Source organism: Pocillopora damicornis, chromosome 14 (genome assembly GCF_964200805.1).
Source record: "Pocillopora damicornis chromosome 14, jaPocDami1.2, whole genome shotgun sequence".
NCBI classification, from domain to species: Eukaryota; Metazoa; Cnidaria; class Anthozoa; order Scleractinia; family Pocilloporidae; genus Pocillopora; species Pocillopora damicornis.
In genome coordinates this window covers 19,032,908-19,054,595 of record NC_142683.1, presented here as the reverse complement: position 1 = coordinate 19,054,595, position 21,688 = coordinate 19,032,908, and the positions used below count along the sequence as shown (strand labels likewise).

Genomic DNA, 21,688 nt, shown 5'->3' with positions numbered 1-21,688 from the left:
GAAAACATGAGTTTAATTTTTATGCGAACTAGTCGCTATAGTCGCATAAGGCTATAATCAAATCTTATTTTAATTTCCATGCAAAGTAGTCTTGATTTTGTATGATTTGCAATGAAATGGAAGCATTCTAGATGCTCTGCGTGCACTGATTGGACCATATTCGCAGGCGATTTTGTGAAAACCGGAATTTAATTTATATGCGAAACAAGCTTTGTTTTGGAACATTTGCCGTCAAAGGATAGCATAGTAGACGCGTTTTATCCAATATTGGGCCATATTCGCATACGGCTATAATCAAATCTTATTTTGATTTCCGTGCAAAGTAGTCTTGATTTTGTATGATTTGCCGTGGAATGGAAGCATTGTAGATGCCCTTCATCCACTGATTGGGCCATATTCGCTTGCGTTTTTGTGAAAAACTTGACTTTAATTTTTTGCGAAATGGTCTTAATTTTGGAATATTTGCCGCGAAAGGGTAGCATAGTAGACGCGTTTTATCCAATATTGGGCCATATTCGCATACGGCTATAGTGAAATCTTATTTTAATTTCCAAGCGAAAGTAGTCTTTATTTTGTATGATTTACCGTGTAATTAATACTGGTAGTAGGAATAAAGTATGAGTTGATAAAAAAAATCCTGTATACTGTATGTATTCAGCTACTACTCTCAAAACGCCGCGCAGTGGTGTATTCTATTAATATGTGCAGCGAATTTCAAAGTATTGCTGATTTCTGCGTGCACTTATCTTGGTTTGGTCCGTGCAGCAAAATTTTACCAAAATTACCATAATCACAATTTGAGTTAATCAGCTCCCTCGTGTTTGTTCGGAAAGCCTTCGGAAGCGTAAAAACAAGCAATTTTGTGTCCAAGAATATAGCGCGGACAGAGAATTTCACGAGCTGACACGGCAGGGGGATAAACTAGACATATTGTAGATTGTCATATCAGAGGCCGAATTTTCAGAATAAGCCTTAGAAGGTAAGATTGAAGCCTTTAAATTCTCGCATCATAGATTTTGCGCCTTTAAAGGCAAATATCTTTTAAAGAAACTTGAAATTAAAAAATCGGGCTCTGACTTGACACAATAGATGTTGTGATAGATCACTCAGTGGTTAAATCAAGTTTCTCTGTGTCTGTGTCTTCGTCTTCGGGGTGAAAACCTGGACACAAAATCACATTTTAAACAAATTTAATTTAAGTTGCTGTCTGCATTGCCCTCAGACGCCATCCACTCAATATAAATCAATGCTTATGCACTTTGATAATTCTTCAATATGTCTGCTAAGTTTTGACGAAATCGGCTTTGAACTGTTCATGATATTAGGAATTTAAAAGTGATACCCCTGCCAATATTTTGCCTAATGAATATATTCATGGTCAAGGTATCCACCGCGACCTTAAGGGACAATTGCACACAAGATATATATAACTTTATACGCATAGCCTGCAGCTTGCTTTAATTGTGATGCTATTGTGTTGCACTAGGATAGGAGAAAAATGCTAAAAGTGGTGAAAGCAAAGAAGTATCAACAGATAGAAAGAAAGGCTAACAGATGGTAAGCAACAGATGGTATAAAGGATTCCTGTCAAAAAATTAATTGCAATATAATCCAATTCCATCCTTGCCGTCCTGTACCACTTGCTCAAAATACCCGTTAATTTCTTTCTTGTTTGGTGGGATCTTTTTGTCTAGTGTAATCATGTCTTTTGTGGCATTTGGCAATATTACAGTCAGTTGCAATGACATTATCAAAGAAAAAAGAAAAAGGTTAAAAAGCAAATAGGAATTAAAGTTAGGCATTATAAATACAAGTTTGAAATTCGCCTGAAGAAACGGCCTTAACACACACGTAAATGAATTTATCTTACTATACACGAATATGTGAACAGAGAAAAACTCGTGAGTTTTCTGTAAATGTATGTAATGTAACGTAAATGCGGCCAACTTAGACGGATAAACCAATTCCTATTTCCCTTTTTTCTACGACAACGTTGTTGCAATTAGGTGTATGTGGAAGTTAGAAAATATACCTTTCCATGTTCAGTCGTTGTTGAATTAGACAAATAAATGCAAATGCGCCCCCATTTGCGACCAAATGTTCTATCATCGTTAGCGCTAATAAACGGGTTTGATGGATTGTTTGCGAACGACGAGGTCCCTCCCAGAGGTGCCATATCTGGGCCAATTTCTGCTATTTGTTTGCTTTTGCTATCATCACCTGTAAAAAGGTTTGTTGAACTTGTGAGCGAATTAAGTATCGTATTACGTCATATCGCACCCAAAGGCTATATATCTAGGCCAAGGTTGGAAAAGGTCTTTTATGAACAACTACGCCGAGAAAACGGTTTTGTCAAATAGAGTCCCGATTTCATCATATGCATCCCAAAGGTAATATATTTAGGCCAAACGATGTACTAGCATTTGGCATGCAACTGAAGAAAATAATAATAATAATAATAATAATACGGGACTTAAGTCGAAAATAGTTCAACGAAACTATTTTTTTTTTGCCGCAGTTGACAATATCCATCACTTGAACAAGGGAGGGATAATAATGTTCGTTTTTTAAAACAGTACAAACTATTTTAATACTTCAGTAACATTATCTTTAATCGAGATTTATTGCTTTCTTGCAACTTATTATAATTATTTGCTGTTTATTGCAAACCTGATTCTAAGGAAACACAATTCTGGCAACAAAAAATTGAGACATCACCTCAAGGCCAGGTTATCACTAGGAAAGAAAAGTTGGAAGATGTTGAGTTTCCTTTTATTTTGCTTCGAGCCTTTTTAAATAAACCACTGACACTGTGTTACGCCACTCGCTTTCCCGCTAACAATCGCATGATTTAAAGCTAAAAAAACAAAACCGTCGGCAACAGCAAAAGTAAAAAAACTGTCAAAAAGTAAAGCGCATTACAATATGCTTCCACTTGTTACAGTTTCAAACCAAACAAGCTACAATCTTGGACGCAACTGTTGAGATACTTGGCCACATTTCCACTTATTAAGGTACAACAGTTCACTTTTTCAACCCCCCCCCCCCCCTTACGGGTTTCCCCATTTCAAGGTTGTTAACGTTGTCGTGCAGTGAAAACAAAGCCTGGTGGATCGCAAACCCTAAGAAACACCATTGAGTAGAAGGATAGAGAATAAATACTTCTTATCCGTTTTCAAGTACTATAGACACTAGCGAAAAAATCATGTATGAAATGTGTTTGTCACAATTAGTTTTGTCCAAGATTGTTGCTGCAGATATATTTACGTAAGACAACTTTTTTACCCGTAATGTACTTCTCACACTTGAACAAATTAACAGCAGGTAAAACGAAGAACATTCCTTTCTGCAAGTGGCGGTTTTCATCGGGATCTCCTAAAATAAGTGGTGCAGGGACAAGGGGCTTTGTGAGGTATGTTATCAAAACACAGACCATCCCTCTCTCAATTTTATGACCGTGAAGAGTATCACGATTTCTGTCCACAATGCCAACAGAAAGAATCTCGCCATCAACGACATAGGCAACTGCGTCGCTCTCTTTCCCCACTGGTACTTGTTCCCGCTCAGCCACAACTCCCCTGCCTTCACAATCATCAACCTGCCCATTTTGATTTTCACCTGCCCGACTACAACTACCATTCACTTGACAACGCCCAGCTCCACCTACCCGACTACCAACATCATCCCCCTGATCATGCCCAACTCTGCATGCCTGATTACTACCATTATCCACCTGCCCCCGTCCAGCTCTACCTGCCAGAGTCTGACCCTCATGTACTTGGTCACTTCCAGCTTTACCTGCCTGACTAACAGTGTCTACCACCTGCCCAAGGCCACTTCTGTCATCTAACTGTCCAGGCCCAGCTCCACCAGCCACCCTACCACATTCATCAACCTGGCCACTGCAAGCTCTACCCGCCCAACTACTACCATCATCCAGCTGCCCATGCCTAGCTCCACCTCCCCGACTACCATCCTCATCAACCTGTTCAGGCCCAGCTCTCTGTTACACGACCTGATTGCTAGTTGTTGCTTCACCCACACCATCCAACTGCTGTTCTTGTGCAATATCTGCCGGGACCTGATTGATGATTGTGGCACCACCCGCACCAGCCATCTGCTGTGGTTGTTCAGCACTACATTCCTGACTTTCATTAGCCTCATTCCCATCTTGTGATACTGGCTTCACACCCGTACAAACAACGGACATTGTGCCATTTTTGACGGAAACAGTTATGGACGGATCCTCTGGCTCGTCATCAATCGTGTGTTCACTGCCATGAAACTCTATAATGGAGACACAGATTTTTTTATTTAATCCTGATCACTCTTAGTAAAACAGAAAACTTTTAGTACATAGATCAAATGCATTAAACTACATGTGAAAGAACCCTCTGGCAGAAATTAAATACCGAAAAATATGCAAAGCAAATTTAAGAAGGTTCTAATATGTTAGTTACAGTCAAATTGTGATACACATTAAAATCAAAGAGTTTGAATTTGAGATTACAGCGATAGGGATACACATGTTTCACTATATAAATGAATTCTGCTATCAGTTTGTTAGCTTTTTCACAATAAACTCAAACAAATATTGAATGTATACTTAATGACACATCCCATCTTTTTTGGTAATCCCCCAGTCATCATCACCATCATTATGGTTATAATGATTAACAATCTCTCAGCCTAAATTGACAATAATGTCAAATACAATGAAAAATTTGGCCAGACTTCTTAGACTTCATGCGTATAATGATCTTACTGAGTAAAACGACTAGTGTTTTTTTACCTTGTATATTTATGAGGTTTTCTATTTCCTTAGGAAAACCATTTGGAAAATTTTGCCACAAACCATGTGTTATGACATGTTGCAAAAGAGCACAAGAAATTTTATTGGATCAGGATGGAAAGTTCTTTTGGGTGGAATGTACTGTTTTAATCATAAGATTATCAAGACAATGAATATAGTGGTGATTGTCAGTTGCACTTACCTTTGGAAAACTGTTTGTAAAGTCTTGTAGTCACAAGACCATATTTTGATGCATTTTGTTTGTTTTTTCCAACAAACTTTTGGCCAGCACCAGGTGTGCCATAAGTGTGTACAGATGTACCTTTGCCATGTCTGTTGAAGTATAGAACAACAACATCCCAACCATGATGTTGGTATAAAACATTTGCCTGAAATTCAATCAACAAGAAATATGTCACTTACAGATATATGTATTAAAGATCCTAGAAAATTAGGAAAAGGTCTTAATTGGAGTAAAACTGAGAATTCCATAAATATTTTACATTTCACAGTATGGTTATCATCATTAGTATCATGATCATTACTTTGGTTTGAACTCGGTGGAACAAACCGCTTACAAACAAAGTCTATCACAGTGCACCGCTGGCTTTCAACATGGAACATGCATCATGGATCACAGGTGCAACATTTATAGAAATAGGTGTGTAATTTATTGTTATAAAATAACTGAAAAGTTAAGGAGGAATTAGATTCAAAAATACTACGGTGATCATGTCATCTAATGGGCCATGCACTCATGGCATCAGGTGACATGGATCATCCTCTTGCTAAGTATGTACAATTTATTAAATGGCTTTGCATACACATGCAGCAGTTACCCATTCTGAATGTTAATATGGCCATATAAGTCACATAACAGCAAATTGCAGTCTGCCAAAAATGCAAATTACTTATCTCATATATCAGTGGTAATTAAGCGAGAGACATACAAGAGCAATTTGCATGCACAACAGGGTGCCACCTCGTATTAAAATGGATTTTTTTTATCATTAGACTCCCTGGTTATCAAAAGTCTTTTTCTTTCATTCCTACAGTCTGTTGGGAATTGACAAAGAAAGTGTTCATCAAGAAAAAAAAGGGGGGACATTATTATATACCAACAGTTTTTAAGGAGTCAAGCAGAGTAATCCACAAGCAAAGATATTAATTAAAAGGTATTGAATATAAGGCTCAGAGTGTGTTTAGAATTTTCACTCAGCTCACAGCTTTGATGAAGCATGCATGCATGCATGCATTGTTACATCAATTATGTAGGCTACATGCAGTTAAAGGATGAACATAACAAATCCACTTGTCATTCATTGCAGTAATTACCAGATACTCCAAAAGTTTCCTTTGTTGAGTGACATGTGTCTTCTTTTTCTTGGCAAGTTTTTCCCAGTCAAAGGTTTTAATATTGATTTTGGCCCCACACCCTTCCACCTTGCAACGCTTGGCTGCATTGTAATTCTGGCCACCACATGTGTCGCATTTCTGAGATAGAATTGTGCAACAAAAACAGACAATTAAATTGTTGTCATACAACTGTTTATTAACTACTGTAACCTGATCTTTATAATTATAATAATTAAGAGCTTTAATTTTGGGTGAGCTTGCAACTTGGGGAGCTTCATTAACCTCATGTGATCATGAGGGGCTTCCAGAGCTTCATAAAAAAATAGTTCAGAAACAAACTTATGTCTTTAAGACTCTGATTTGGAATGTATTGCAGGAGAGCCACAATAATTATTAATATTATTAGGGGTCAGGTGTGCTACAAATAGGATGCTACGCCTACAATTAGGCCCGGGGGGTTCTCCCATATATAAGCTATATAGGTATGTGCCGCTGTGAAGGGCAGGGTTTTTGAGCAGTTTAGTCTAGGATAGGGTATGGAAATCAGAGAATTTTGGTGTAGAATAGGGTATAATTTACCTGGAACCGTTCAATTTGCTAAGAAATGTCTGAATTAGGGTACAAATTTTTCGCATCTAGTGTAGCATAGGGTCGCAAAATGCAGCTGAACATGGTCTAATATAGGGCAAGGGTATCAAAGTCCCAGCGGCACATCCCTACCCAAAAATATCTGGAGTACCCCCCCGCCGGGCAATTAGGGAAGGAATCTTACTTGTAAACAGAATATTTGTTTTTGTTAGCAGCAGGGGGGGTTAAAGTGACAGTTTAGTGTGCCTAATAAATCATAAAAGAAAAACAAATGCAACTTTCACTAGCTTAATTACTTTAAAGATTGTCAACACTTAAGGTAATAAAAGCATTTTCAAGCATGGTTGTTGCTGAAGATGGATAGGGTCTTGACAAATTGCGAGCCAGCAAGGCATGTGAGCCATTTCAGTTAACTTTAATAATACTTTTGTTGGGGCAAATAGTTGTCTGGTTAACCTAAATAGTATTTAGGTTAGCCTACAATTAGCTTAGGTGGCTTGAGGTTAGCCTTTATTTATGGTTGGGGATTTCTGACTAGCATGGCTTTCACGGGTCATGAATAATGCGAACCTGCATGCAAGTCATTGTGGTTAGCCTACGTTAGCCTTTGGTTAGCCTAAAACAACACTCTGGTTAGCCTTAAAATTACTCTCGTTAGCCTATAGTTGGCTTATGTACCTTATGGTTAGCTTTTATTTTAGGACCAGGCAATTCTGGCTTGCATGCCTTGCTGGCTCGCATATTGTTCACACTCAGATGGATGTCTCCTGCATGAAATGTCCACATACCCTGTACATAAATTTGTACCATAATTGTCACAGGCACAGTGTACGTGTACAAAAATGGTTTAGGCTCTGTGAGTCGATTAATTTCTATTTTTTGTTGTTCAATCACAGAAAAGCCTCAAACATGAAAAAAAAAAACTATGTTGTCCACAAATATACTAACTGACCTAATCAGTCACGATTAAACATGTGTCCATTACCATCTGATTTAATTGCATGTCTAAACTAATTAACCCAACTGTCTAAAAAAGGTGGGTGACATTTAAAATGTGGAGCAACCTTATTAATAGAAAATGATTCAATATGTAAAATTTGAAAGATTTTGCTGCATTTCTTACCTTGAATGGTCTTTTATTTGGCCTGACCACCTCTTCAGAGTTTACTTCTGAAAAATAAATACATGTGTTTGCACTGTTTATTCACTTCAAAATACTTTTAAAGTTGAATTTGGCAACATATCTTTAGACTGCCACTTATAAACCAGTAGCCAGATTTGCAAGGGTTTTTTAGTGGGCTTATATCGGGGGAGGCTAATTACAGTTCAACTCTCTCTTAACGGACACCTCTATAAGATGGACACCTGGTGTTGCTCCCTGAATGCTGTTTTTGTTTTTTTCAGTCATTTACTGTACATTTGAACTATCTATAAGCTGGACACCTCTTGAGGACAGACAGCTGATGCATGTCCCAAAGGTGTCTGTCTTAGAGAGAGTTGACTCATGTATATCAAGGGGAAGGTGAGGTGGGGGGGGGGGGGAGAGCTAATACAAGCCACATAAAATCAGTTATAAAATCAGCTATATATGCTACCACTCTTGTTTTTTTACAAACACTTGCCAGCATTCGTAGTAAATTCACAATGTAAAGAAGTTAACCTAAAAGTCTTGAATATGACTGAGCGACAAGTTCAGGTAATTTCCAGATAGTGCAGTCTTTGTCAGCTGATTGAGCTGGAGATGTGTGTTCGTGCAAAAAATCGCAACTATTGCCAAAAAAATGTAGGGAAAAAGCTAACAAAGCTCAAATTATCAGAATTGCCTGATAGCATATCATCCAGCTTTTGTTTGCAATTATTTGTTTTGTTTTTCCTGCAAAAGGGGAAGTAGAAAGAAGTTGAAAGTTATTTCGCGTATGACTAAGCCATGTTAAAATTGTTTTGATAAAGAGTTGCCTCCTATGTTGATTTGTTGTACCTATAACAGAAACAATTAGATAATTCAGATCACCGCCTGCAAAGCAGCTCAGTAAATTTGAGCAGTGCTGCCATGTACTCGAGAAAAACAACACAGAAAGTGGCCATGCATGTAAAAGGTAAACGTGACGGTCGTAGCTGCACTTAAATAATTCAAGCTGTTCAAAGTAATCAACCACAATCTAAAGCTCTCAGCACAGTTCTTATAACTTGCAAAAATCAGATATAAGAAACAAGGATGGCGCCATAAAATTTAACACCATGTACAACAAATCTGAACAAACTGAGCGATTTCAGAGTACAAAATAAAGCCAACTACAGAATACGAGGTCATTTCTGTAGAAATAGATATCAGTGAATCCTTTAGCTCGTTGTATTAGGGAGTGAAGTGGCTCGGCGGCCAGGCGGAGTTAGTGTTTGTGATATAATGTGTATAAAAGTGTTAGTGCCTAGGTGGCTGGTTTGGCTCGGTAGTGACCTTGACATCCGAGCAGCAGAGTCAGTCGACCGATACATCAGTAAAGGTACCCCTTGCTATAGGCCTGCATTCTGTAGTTGCCTCAGGAGTTCTGACAAGCATGCATATTTATCAAGTTCTTTTTTACCGAATTTGTTCCACATCACGTACTCATGTCTCATGAATATTCACAAGGACCACAAGTCTGAATTATTCATAACTTAGACTAAAATGAAAAAAAAAGAAGAAATATTCTTACCTTCCGAATCAGCAGACGCCATGAATAAAATATGTTAAGCTAATTTTCCCTGTAAGGAAGGCAACAGAGCGAACAAGTACAGAACCGAGGAAATCTGAAATGGCCCGCGAAAATTAGTTTGATCCATCTCTCATATCCAGTCTACCACTAGCTTCACGGCCATTACAATGTTGAATGATTATACTTCATTTTGTGTCATTTGAGAAGTTATGATAATTCTTCATTTGCAGTGGAGATCGTGTTGCGAATTGCGAATTCCCACGTAGACTCTGTGACCCCTTTCCGCAGTATGATTTTATTGTGTCAGCGGTCGTCCCACTTTAGTAATAACTAACTAAGGGGAGCTCAACTTGGGGACTAGGGTTGAATCAGCTGTTAATTATAACCTGCGGCAAGAATTCCGCGCTATTACTTAAAGTCACGTCCCTATCAGGGCTCATTGGCCTTGCCTTGCTAACGAGATGTCATCCGAATTTTTTGCAACGCGGGCTACTAGCCTTAGCTGTAATCCAAATAGTTCTGGCAAACAATCTACGCTAGTTAAAAAGGAAATAGAGTTTCTTCATGCAAACGTTTTCTTAACGTAAATTCTAACAAAATCCTGCAAGGTTTCAACTCCGGAACCCAACTGATCCAGCCGTTCCTCACGTTGTAACCCAGTAACTACTGGACTTGTAATGACGTTGTAACCAGTCAATTATTAATGCATTGTAATCGGGATAGACCTATTGACAAATCTAGACCTGGGGGAGGGGTGAATGAGTAACTAAATTGCCCATAAGAGACGCCATATTGGATTTTGATGGGAATGTTTTTTGGGCCGGGTAAGAGGAAAGGATTTTCCTCCTTTAAAGTGGTAGACAGATCAAATAAAACCCGGAAATCCACCGTCCAACTTCCTTCTACTCTGCCTCTGGAAAAAGAGCAACATCGTAGTGTGGAAGATGTGGAACAAGGTGAAGAAGAGGAAGATCCGTGCGCTTTGTGTGATGGTGACCCGCCAGATTCCGACGATGATGTGGTGCCCACTTCCTCCACCAGCTCCTACAAAATGCGCAAGGAAAGGCTCCACAAAAACTGGGAATCCTTGCGATCCACATTGCTGAAGTTCTCTGTTGAAATGGAAGGTTTCGTGCCCCATCAATGTAATTGTGGTAAAACGGTGGAAAGTCGATGCAGGGATTGTAGCTTTACGGCATACTTCTGCCTTGATTGCTGTAATCACCTGCATCAGACCAAACATCATTTTCATCACCCAGAAATAATACAGGTATGCATGACCTTTATAATTATCAATTTTTTTTTTTGCCCAGAAGAGTAACCCGGGTTTAAGAAATTTATTAAGCTTGTCTTTTTTTTATACTGAACGTTTCAGGACGGTGTTTGGAAATTGCACACTGTTCCTGACAGGACATTGAGTAATCCCTATCATTCTTGCTCATTTTCCTACACAAGGGAAATAACGGTTATAGATGAAAATGGTAAAGCTATCCCTAAAGACCAAACCATGATTGTTGTTCATGTTAATGTAGTCCTGGTATTCACTTTTTGCAGTTATTTAATATATTGTAAACATTTATATTGTTTTGGTGAGCTTAATTCTAAGGTTATTAAAATATCGGTATAAAGTCAGCAATGTTCTTCCTTGTTGAATATTTTTTTCTGAAGGTGGTCAGCATCTATTGAAGATTCTCTGTTGCACTTGTTTTAGTGTGGCAGAGAGTTTTCTGTTTCAAGGTTTGTGGCCTGCTACGCCAGTGGAACCAACCTTGGCATTCACCACAAGTCTGATGGAATTTACCCTGGCACTTGTGATGGAATGCCAAGTTTCCATTTTTGATCTTGTGAAGGCCTTAGACTTCTACTCCCACCCTCTCATAAAGGTTCGTTATAGGTTTAGCTGTAAACGACTCCATCATGTGATAGTTATCAGGGTCGGCCAGGGTTTTTGGGTATATGGTATTAAGGGGCTTTTTTAATTCGGGTATACGGTATATTTCAGTTGAAAGATGGGTATACTACTAATTTCGGGTATATAGTAGACTATATAACGCTTTGATTAATTTTAGGTATATTGGGAGAAATCTTGGGTGTTTTGGGGTATTTTGGCAGATCTTTTTCGGGTATACTGGTATACCACTGTCCCCCGCTGGCCAACCCTGAATTATTGAGGGCAAAACCAAATAAACCATCACACAAATAATATAGAAATCATGAGATCATAATATATTATTGCTTTAGTATAAATCTTCATGACCTAGCCAAAACTTTATCATGATCTCCTTCATAGATACTGAAACTAAACAAATGAAAATACAGTTGAAGCTCTCATACATGGACACCCTCGGGACACGTTAAAAGTGTCTGTAACTGGAGCTGGCCACCTTACAAGAACTGTTCTCATAAGCGGCCACCACCAGAGGTGTAGCCTAGATGTCCGCTTATGAGAACTTTCCCAGCTAACAAATATTTGGAAGACAAAAAATACCACCAAATGAAATATTGCAAACTACACAATGTTATGATAATGGTGAATGTACAGTACTGTATACTGCATAATAGAATCCAGTTCCTTCTGCAAGTTCTAAACTTCCAGACTCAAACTGATTACTACTCACTATCTATCACAGAATAGATAGTGGGTAGGGCAGCCAATCAGAGAATAGCATTCGTGATAGATTTACAATAGAACAGATGTAGCAAATTGTTATATTTGTTATTTATTGTTTTAATTGCAGAAAAGGAAGATATATGACCAATTTATTGACAGCTTTGAGGAATTCAGGTGGCTTAACAATTAATGTTTGTGAATTTAGAACTTCCAGCAAACAGTTATCTTGCAACATCCCAGTTTTATGTGTATAAGACCTTTAGAAGTGTTTTAATGAGTAACTTAGATTGTAGTTAAATGTGTTGGATCAACTTCCTTAGTTTAAATTTTATTATCCTTTGTTTCTATGTATGGTAATTTATGGTGATATATGCAGATAACCAGTTTAAAACAAAGAGAACTGAATGAAGTGTTATAAATTTGACACAAAGCATCAACTGATACCTCGGTAGATGGTAATGAAGACCATAGAAATTTGGTCAAGTTAAAAGTTAGAAATACCTTGTGATCAACACAGTTTAGGTTGTAAAACCATGCAAAGTCTCTTGAGGTGAGCTCCTGTATTCAGTGCATTTGGTGACACCCAGTGTTCTTCAATTTTTTTTTTTAGAATCCAATTCCTTCTGCAAGTTCTAAACTTCCAGACTCAAACTGATTTGCAGAGTTTTTATTTAAGTGGTTATGTTAAAAAATTATTATTTAATACAGAGATAATTCTTGTTACTTTGTTGTGTGAAAAGGAATAAAAACAACCAATATCCCTTTTGATTGAGTTTTACATATAATTAAAAGTATTTTCCAGAAAATATAAGACTACAAGTGAAAGAAGAAATTACTCAAATATCTGATTTAATTCTTAGGCCACGATAGTGCAACAAATAATTATCTATTGTCATTAATGCTGGTTCAAAAAATACCATATGGTTTGGTAATTTGAACTCGATAGATGCTTTTATTAGTTTAAAATGCTTATTAGTGTAAACACTGTGCACATTAAAGGTATGTCTCTTTACAACAGGTATCATGTAAAGGCTCTCCAGTGTTTTACTGAAAATGAGGTTTGCCCACTCAGGTGTCCAGTTTGTCCTGCTTGTCCCAAGGTAAAACTTTGAAAACCTCTGCTGCCATTTTCAAAGAACTAAATTCAGATTAATTAAAGTAGTTTTCAATATAGAGATTAAATGTTATGTTGTGGTGCATTTTTAGTTCTCTGTTCATTTGGTTTGTAATATATATTCAGTCCAACAATTCCAGTAGTTTGCAAATGCACAAAATTTAAAGGCTAACACTCTTGCAAATATGCTATATTATCAGATGTTTAGGTGAAGTGCTTCCACACACATATATAGTTGTTGTTTGTTTCATATATATATAATTATTACCCACTATCAATTTTATTAGTGTTCACAAAAAAGGACAAATAACAATTTATAAATAACAAAGACCTGTTTAGATAATTTATGACCTTGTTATGCAGGTTGTATAATTACAACACCTTAAATCCTTTTGTCTACAAAATGTAATGTTATACTTTACAAATTTATTGTCCAATAATTGTCAACAGGAAAATGGTAGAATATTCTTGTCTCTGGATGCCTGTTTTGGGCTGCCTAGAAAAAAGTCTTCTGGTGGAAGTTATCGACCCCCACTCAGTGAAAACATGTTTTTTCACAATCAAGAAAATGTGGATAACTTCATGGCTGCCTATCCTTCAAGTAGAAATGAACCTAACAAGGTGTGTCTTTTTTAATCTCTGCATTAAATTGTCTCTTCTTTTTCTTATTTCTGTGAATTATTCATTACATTCTAAAATAATGTTTGTTGTGGCTATTGACTGATCTTATTATTAATGGATGAATAATTTGATCAATAAAATTAATCATTAAAAATTGATCATTTTTTTTTTACAGCACCTTCATTGTGTTATTGCCATTACTGTTTTTTTTTTCATCTTCCTGTAATTATAGTAGCTGTCAAAATGTCCAGGAAGTCAATGTACTCGATTTCTGGAATGCAGGCGAAGAGTTTGAAAGTGATGAAGATGATGACAATGATAGTGATGTTGAAGTGTGACTATTTATATTAAGTATTCGGACAAGGATTACTGACTATTTGTAATAAGTACCGTAGTTTTGACAAGTCTGTATATGATCTAAGGCTAGACAACATTCTCATTTCTGGAGCATTAAACAAATGTTCCTATGTACTGTTTTTGTCTTGGTTCACTGATAACATTTACAGAATTCGACTTGAAATCGTGGGAAATATGATGCTTGAGAAAGTAATACCTAACAACGCAGTGCAACTATAATTTAGTGCCAACGTAAAATCATCGACAAATTGCGTACTCTATGATTGGTCACAAGTTGTAGCGCGCACAATTTCTTTAACATTATATAAAAGAAATAAAAACTTGTCCTCCTGTATTGTTGTGTTTTATAAGTACTTGGGAATTTTTAGGAACACTCCATGCATTTTTATCATGTTCCCAAGCTGACTTAATTCCTGCTTGCTTAGCTTAACAATGCACTCGTATGGGGATATAATGTCTTTCTTTGAAGTCCAATGTGCAGCAAAAATGACTGTAATCAATCGTGTGACAAATATTAACAACGTTTTTCGGATAACGAGTCAAAGAGTGAGAATTTTTTAGCTAATATTTGTGAATGAGACACTGCAAGCAGCGTTAGGCCCTGTTTATATGAAGGAGAGTTGTCCCTGGTAGGAGGGTTACCCTCCATACCAAACCATCTTTACAGAGCGTTTATATGAAAAGAGTTGTTCTTACTGACCGAGTCAAAGTCGATCTTGCATAATTACTTAGAGCTCGTTTAAATATTCAAATTCTCATTTCTCCTTCCTTTAAGTTCCTTTCGTTTACTCCGCTACTGTTAGTAGTGATGTCGGTTAACGACGGAGGTTCAAGGCGGAGTCAGCTGTCAAGGAATGGACCAATAAGGACAAGGTACATACTAATGAGGTTGTCATAGCAACGGTTAGGGAAAAACGAGAAAAAAGGAAGCCCCAACCCGGGTTTGAACCGAGGACCTTTCGTATTGCTACGTGAAGGTTATTTGGAGCGGTGGACCAGAGATTACGCGTTTTGGTTTCGCGAGTCCGTTGAGCTATTGCCGCAGGACTGAAGAAAGAGAGACAAATGTAAAGTGTTAACAATCATTTAATGAAAATAAAGATTACAAGGGTGTATAACCATAAGGGAAAGTTTGGAATGTCTGCCTATTTACAACGCGTTTATTAAAGACTAAACGATAGATTTTCGATTGTTCAGTGTTCGTGTTAAGGGTATAATTAGAAGAATTTCGAGTGATCTTGAATGGGATTGGAACATCCACATGGCGAGCATCACCAGACGCTAAGGGGGAAGTAAGATCCTCGAGGACGTTGTGGCGTAACACATCAAAATTAACAAAAGACGAGCCATGACTGTTCAGGGTGATACCCCGGACTTTACAGTCGACTTTACCCGACGAGGTTTTGTACGCGTAATTTTTGGGACCTCCGGAGACGAATTCTACGATGTGATCTCCGGAAGGTAGTTCATCTTTAAAGTCGCCGAGATAGTCGCCCAATGGAGGATCGATAGCACCAGGATGGGAAAGAAAGATGACAGAATCGGTGTCCATGTAGAGGACGCGTTCTCCCAACATCTCCAAAGCCTCGTATAATTTAAGACGAGCCCAACAGGTGGTGAAACAGGCGATGAAGATGTTGAGGTTAAGGGTGGTCGGTTCCATCTCCTAAATCTCTCACGTGCTGGCTCCAAGCGCCACACCCCGGCACACCGCCTCAGCTGGCGGGCGAAACCACGTGAGGGGGTGATGTTTACACTGCATCACTACTGGGCGGAGGAGCTGCTCCAGGCAGCCAACGGCTAGAGGGCGGAGGAGATCTGAAGATCCAACGGCCATGTGTAGGGGAGTAAACCCTTCAAATCAGGAGTGGAGCCCCGAAGGCGGACCAGCGTGCAGTGCTCACTGACTCCGGCAGCTCCTGCAGCCAACCTGGTGCCAAACGTACTGCTATGCATTCCTTTGGACTGCACCGGCGAGGCCGAGAGGGGGGTCCTGTCGACTGGGCAACCCAGGATCTCCACACACTCTGCCCAGGCTTGCGCCCTGGAGAGACTGACTGACCATGGGCGCAACTCCATTGTCTCCCGAGACAGAAGGATGCCATTATTAAAGACTAAGCGGTATATCTTTGATTGTTCAGTGTCTGTGTGAAGACTATAATTAGTAGAATCTCGGGTTATCTTGTTTACACTGCATCACTACTAGGCGGAGGAGCTGCTCCAGGCAGCCAACGGCTAGAGGGCGGAGGAGATCTGAAGATCCAACGGTCATGTGTAGGGGAGGAAACCCTTCAAATCAGGAGTGGAGCCCCGAAGGCGGACCAGCGTGCAGTTCTCACTGACTCTGGCAGCTCCTGCAGCCAACCTGGTGCCTGACTGACCATGGGCGCAACTCCATTGTCTCCCGAGACAGAAGGATGCCATTACATTTCCTCACACAGTCATTCTTTTCACTCTGGTTGCTGCTGAAGGACACTTGGACACCTGCTGAAACATTTGTGACTGAACCTCTTGGAAAACAACTATCTTTCCGAAGGTGAGTAAAGCATTTACATTTTTAATAAAGAAACCACAATTTTTAGTTTGCAAGACATGTTTCGACATTCTTATGTCATCTTCAGTTGTAAATGCGATTTTAACGGTTAGGTTGCGTGGTGAATGCTACGCGCCGTGCCATACTGTATACACAAGTGAACACACATATCTCGTGTAACCCTTTTTTATTAACGTATTATGTACACCAATAGTTTATTCCTGTCCTTCCTGTTCTTTTGGTTCTTCTTTTTGTTCTTCAAGACAGGTGGTTGGGTTCATACCCACTATCAACATAAAAGCATCTTTGCGTGGTATATTCAGCAAGTTGCTGAAAAACGCCAAAATTTGAATAGGGTGTAGTGTCCTGTCTAGAATCTCAGACAGTTCTTTCAATTCATCTCTGGTGGGTACGTGGTCTGGACCATGTTCAAACATTTTCCCTTCACAATAAGCCAATGCTTCATCCGTTGTAAACTTGCGATACACTACAAATTAAACATACGATTGTACACACACAACCTATTAATGCCATACGTATACAAATGGTTCCGAGGAACCCCGCTGGCCCCAGTGCCACCGCACGCATACCAATCCGAGCGAGGGAGTTGGTGGCTGGAGGAAGAAATGTAAATACGTGAAACGAAAAGTTTGTAAATAAAGTATATGTTATATTAGTAACCATCGTCTAAGTTACTATCGTCGACACTGTCAGAGTCATTGGGGTCCCAATCTTTGTCTTTGTCTTTGTCGTCAAACGGTTCCCACGAATCGGTAGTATCATCATCACTGGGTGGAGGTTGTGCAGCGAATAGTTTTTTCTTAGTCTTTTTCTTAGCTGATTGTTTTCCCTTTGCTTTCCGTTTGATGGGGGGTTTGATATTGTTTGATAATGTTAAATTTTCCATTTTATATATATAATTTTTTTTCTTATCAAGCATAGCAATTTCTTTTTGCTTTTAATATCTAAAGGATACTAATGTGATTTTATCAGAAGTGTCATTAATCAATAAGTGTACTTTGGCTAGTGAATTCTCCATCACATCAGTGAAGGCTATAAGCTACTTACTACTTGAACAAAAAACTGAGCAGTAGCAACCTTTTTCACCCCTTTGACTTTCTAGCATGTGTAACAACTTGGGCTTGTGAAGACAGGAGGTTCAATTGCATATGGTATTTTCTTTTTACAACTGTTGATCTAGCAGGTCATGAAAAAACTGTAAAGATGAATTCCTGTATTGTTGCTGTTTTCTGGATATTGGTAACCAGCTGTGGTCTTTGAGGGTTGGCAACATGCATGTTGATTTCTTTGATTGTTGTCATATGTTGAACCAAGATGTTTGTGCCCATTGTAGTTCTTTGTGCTTAAATCTGTGATGTCATAACTGCTCGAGTTTTTGCACTTTTCAATCATGTCATCCCACAACTGGATTTTTGTATGACCAGTGTGGTCCTCAATGACACAGTCCATTTTATCAAGGCCTGGTTAACAATTTTAGCTGACTGAGTGAGATTTGAAAAGCATTACCCTGTAGCAGGTTACAGTTGCTTGGTGAGTCAGTAGATGGTCGTGTGCTTTCGAAGTGAATATCTACTGCGTTAGTCTTGATAATAGTTGAGTGGTTGTTAACACATAGGTTGTCATCCTTTTCATTTGCATTTAAGACTTGAATTGGTGTACCAGTGTTCTGGAAATAAAGTGCTTGTTGATGATTTTTACAATCAAAGCCAAGTACTTGAGAACTTGATGTTTGGAGGTCAAAAGTGAAATATTCATTTCCTGACTTTGCCTTCTTTATTGGTGACAGTTTATAAATCTAGCCAGGATTAGTATCTGAAGAGGAAAAAATATAGTACAGTATCTTACACTGGATTACAACCACTAGAGTGAGAGAGAGATACAAATAGTATAGACTAACCAAGGATGTTAAGTTTATTCATTTGCAAATGGTGTACTCATTTCTTTGGGGAATTTGCGTGTAAAGAGTTTTAATTGCAAAATCAAATGTTTTGGTGAGGTCAACTCTTCTTTAGCCATTTATATTTGCAAAAATCACCTTAAAGGATACATTTAAAAAACACAGAGATAGAAGATGGTGCAAAATAATAATAATGATGATGATGATGATAATGGGTTAGTGAGCACTTTTCTAAAGGGTAGCTCTACATTTGTCATGAACTAAATATATAACTATTTTACTAATAAACGATAAAATAATAAAAAAAATTAAATGTATAGATATGTGCAAATAGAAATATACTCATATAAAGATGATAAATATTACATATAGCAAAAATTCAATTGTTATTAAAAATATGATAAATAAAAAGTTTGTTCTAAACTGGGCCTTCCTTTTAAGAAGTTTGAAAGCTTTTCTATGAAATGGTCAGTTTTAAGTTTAAAGTCACAAGGAAGACCATTAAATAATTTGGCTGCTGAATCTTGAAATGTTCTTGTTAAAAGGGGTATAACAAGCCGCGGCGTAGCATTTGATTGAAGCCTTCTGACATTTTCACATTTCTGCAGAGGCAAATAACTTGGTCAATGAACATCCTACATTGCTTTATGGGTCACTCTTAACAGATGGAATTCAGTCCTTTCTTTTACTGGAGGCCACACTCATTTGATTACATCAGTCACATTTGCATAATGGTTGTTAACAAAACTTGGCGTACACTTTTGTACTCGCTGTAATTTCATATGAAGATATTGAGGTAAAAAATACATCACTATGTCATTGTAATTGAGCTTTAACAATATCAACAATTCAGCTTATTGCTTTTTTTTAGTGCTGTGGATGCCAGATTTTATGGTGCATAGTTTCTTGAGCAGAAAAGTCACACTGACCTAATGCTTTAATTGCTGTCTTTTAAACAATGCTTCCAGCAGTGGCAGTATCAAGAGAATTAGAAACAACAGTTCTGAAAACATGCTTGAGGAGATTAGACCATGATTCAGTTTTCACAGCATACTTTGCTTAATATCCTACACATGCATGGTAGTCAATACCAGGTTGAATGTCGCAATTGGCACACCAACCTGGTAACTGAAGGTGCTGGTGGCTATTCAGTGTGGGATCATATCTCTTAGTAGCTACTGTCAGTTCGTATTTTTTGCTATTATCTTTTGTGTGAATAGCTTCGAAAAGCAATTTTGTTTTCTCACAGTTTCCACTAGAAAATTAAATCTCTTTTATGTAAAACAAAAAACTTTCAGGTTGGAAAATTCGACGAGTCAACAACAGAAAATTCATATAATGAAAAAAGCTATAATGTAACGCCCGAGTATGTCACATTGCTTTGCGAATTTATTGAATAACAAGTATTAGCAGTAGATTTGGTTGACTTGAGTTGCTGATGAATCAGATAGGAAGGAAAATGTCACTTACACAAAGCATCAAAACACGTGTATTATACAGCAAGTAACAAAGCAAATAGTTACTAATATGCTTCACAATCAATCAGCCCTCCCTTAAATGATTTTACAGTGGAATGTAAACAGTTTGGTGTTTGCATCACAGGTGATGATTTCTTTGAAACTTCAAACTTACCTCAATCACTCTTGATGAGGAAACGAAATCATACTACAGTCCATCCTCGATTATCCAGACTTGTTGGAACTAGACAAAATAGTCCAGATAATCAAGAATATGAATATTAATGAGGAACAAAAACTGATCAAATTTAGAAAGCACCATTTAATCATGAAACAAAACATTTAGAAATGATTTTTAAAAAAATTTGGTCTACATCTTCCCTGTCCATTGTGGAAATCTCTACACGTGTATATTAACAATTAAAATTAGTGAAAAATGTTTTACATTGGTCTTAAATGTTGAAGTCAGCCAGTTTGTCTTAACCCTTTAACTCCCAGAAGTGATTAACGATGAGTAACACAGTCACATAGCCATTTGCTGTAACATAGTTCAAAAATAACTTTTTTTTTATTTTTTCACTTTTTAACTTTAATTTTGATCAAAATGTACATTGTTATCAATATCTGTAAATATTTTTATTATTTTGCATTAATAACACTGATTTTGGTATTACCCACAATCCCTTGTGGGCATGGCACATTTCTGGTTTTCCATAAAATCTTAAGAAAATCAATGTAAAAATGGAAAAAAAGAGTTTTGTAATTATTAGTTCACATTAAAGCAATGATTTCCTCATTTTCTTTTAAAGGGAGTTTGTAAATAGACTTTCGTCCTCTCTTTGTGACTGGTAGGTCACCGCAAATGTGACAAACAGTACATTACATTGTTATGCAATAATCTGCCACTGCAAATTCTGTATGGACTCTCCTGTTATTGTCTGTGTAAACGAATCATGTGCTTTCAAAGAGAAGCTGCGAAGGAGCGGATTTCGTGGAAGTTTTAGTGGTGTTTTTCACCATATTCCTTTGTCACTTTCCTTCGTTACGGTTCATGAACACGGCAGCAATGGTGGAAAGTGTTTCCGCGTCGACCAAACGTAAATTTCTAGCGTTAGATCTAACGAAATGTTTACTCAACTTAACAAGAATCGTGTCTGACAACGGATCTACTGGTGGATATGTAATGGAATTAAGCTCAATATGGCTGTTACGAAATGTGTTTCCGCTCGTTTTATTTTGATCTGGAAAACATTCTACTTGACAATTCAACTTCAGCGTTGGTTTGGAAATATTATGATGTATGCCCATTACATTTTTGTTACTAGTTTGTTGCTTACACAGTCGAAATTATCATTATTGCTAGTTTTTCACACTATGGTTGTTTTAATAGTTGCGAGCGTTACATTGTTCAGTGATAAAAACAGACGTTTATAACTTGCGTTAGAATAGACCATTCTTGTTGCAAATCATACTGCATGTTGCTTTTGTCATAAACTACTAACGGCCAAAAAATAGTGGCTCCATGTGCGTTCTATATTGAGATATTTCATTTTTTTTCGGTCTGATTCATTTCATGTTACGCGTTACACCCAGAAATTCACGCATTTTCAAGAAATATTTATTTTTTACAATTTTCACTTTGTCGCAA

The 21,688-nt window shown here is 37.7% G+C and overlaps 3 protein-coding genes, 1 long non-coding RNA gene and 1 pseudogene across 8 annotated transcripts; 2 read left to right on the top strand and 3 right to left on the bottom strand.

Annotated features, from left to right (window-relative positions):
- Positions 1–2,581: 2,581 nt before the first annotated feature.
- On the bottom strand, positions 2,582–9,668 carry LOC149034860 (uncharacterized). Of its 2 annotated transcripts, none has more exons than XM_089194784.1 (5): positions 9,430–9,668; positions 7,860–7,906; positions 6,128–6,286; positions 4,995–5,181; positions 2,582–4,287 (listed from the first exon to the last, which is right to left on the bottom strand). In XM_089194784.1, exons 1-5 carry the CDS (start codon positions 9,449–9,451, stop codon positions 4,007–4,009), a joined length of 696 nt encoding a protein of 231 aa, XP_089050910.1. In that variant the 5' UTR covers positions 9,452–9,668; the 3' UTR covers positions 2,582–4,006. The 2 variants fall into 2 exon arrangements, with proteins under 2 accessions (XP_089050910.1, XP_089050909.1); XM_089194783.1 differs by having other exon boundaries at positions 9,319–9,663.
- On the top strand, positions 5,111–7,934 carry LOC149034861 (uncharacterized). The gene is made up of 2 exons (XR_016183220.1): positions 5,111–5,453; positions 5,848–7,934. It is a non-coding gene; the product is annotated as an uncharacterized LOC149034861 (long non-coding RNA).
- A 473-nt stretch (positions 9,669–10,141) lies between the features above and the next one.
- On the top strand, positions 10,142–14,466 carry LOC149034859 (uncharacterized). 4 transcript variants are annotated; one of them, XM_089194779.1, is made up of 5 exons: positions 10,143–10,699; positions 12,168–12,214; positions 13,059–13,140; positions 13,605–13,775; positions 13,951–14,466. In XM_089194779.1, exons 1-5 carry the CDS (start codon positions 10,232–10,234, stop codon positions 13,999–14,001), a joined length of 819 nt encoding a protein of 272 aa, XP_089050905.1. In that variant the 5' UTR covers positions 10,143–10,231; the 3' UTR covers positions 14,002–14,466. The 4 variants fall into 4 exon arrangements, with proteins under 4 accessions (XP_089050907.1, XP_089050905.1, XP_089050904.1 ...); XM_089194778.1 differs by having other exon boundaries at positions 10,145–10,699; positions 14,011–14,466; XM_089194780.1 differs by having other exon boundaries at positions 10,148–10,699; positions 14,008–14,466.
- A 768-nt stretch (positions 14,467–15,234) lies between these two features.
- On the bottom strand, positions 15,235–15,795 carry LOC149034858 (uncharacterized). Its single transcript, XM_089194922.1, has one exon. It carries the CDS (start codon positions 15,793–15,795, stop codon positions 15,235–15,237), a length of 561 nt encoding a protein of 186 aa, XP_089051048.1.
- A 1,769-nt stretch (positions 15,796–17,564) lies between these two features.
- LOC149034857 (uncharacterized) lies at positions 17,565–18,605 on the bottom strand (annotated as a pseudogene).
- Between the last annotated feature and the right edge of the window lie 3,083 nt (positions 18,606–21,688).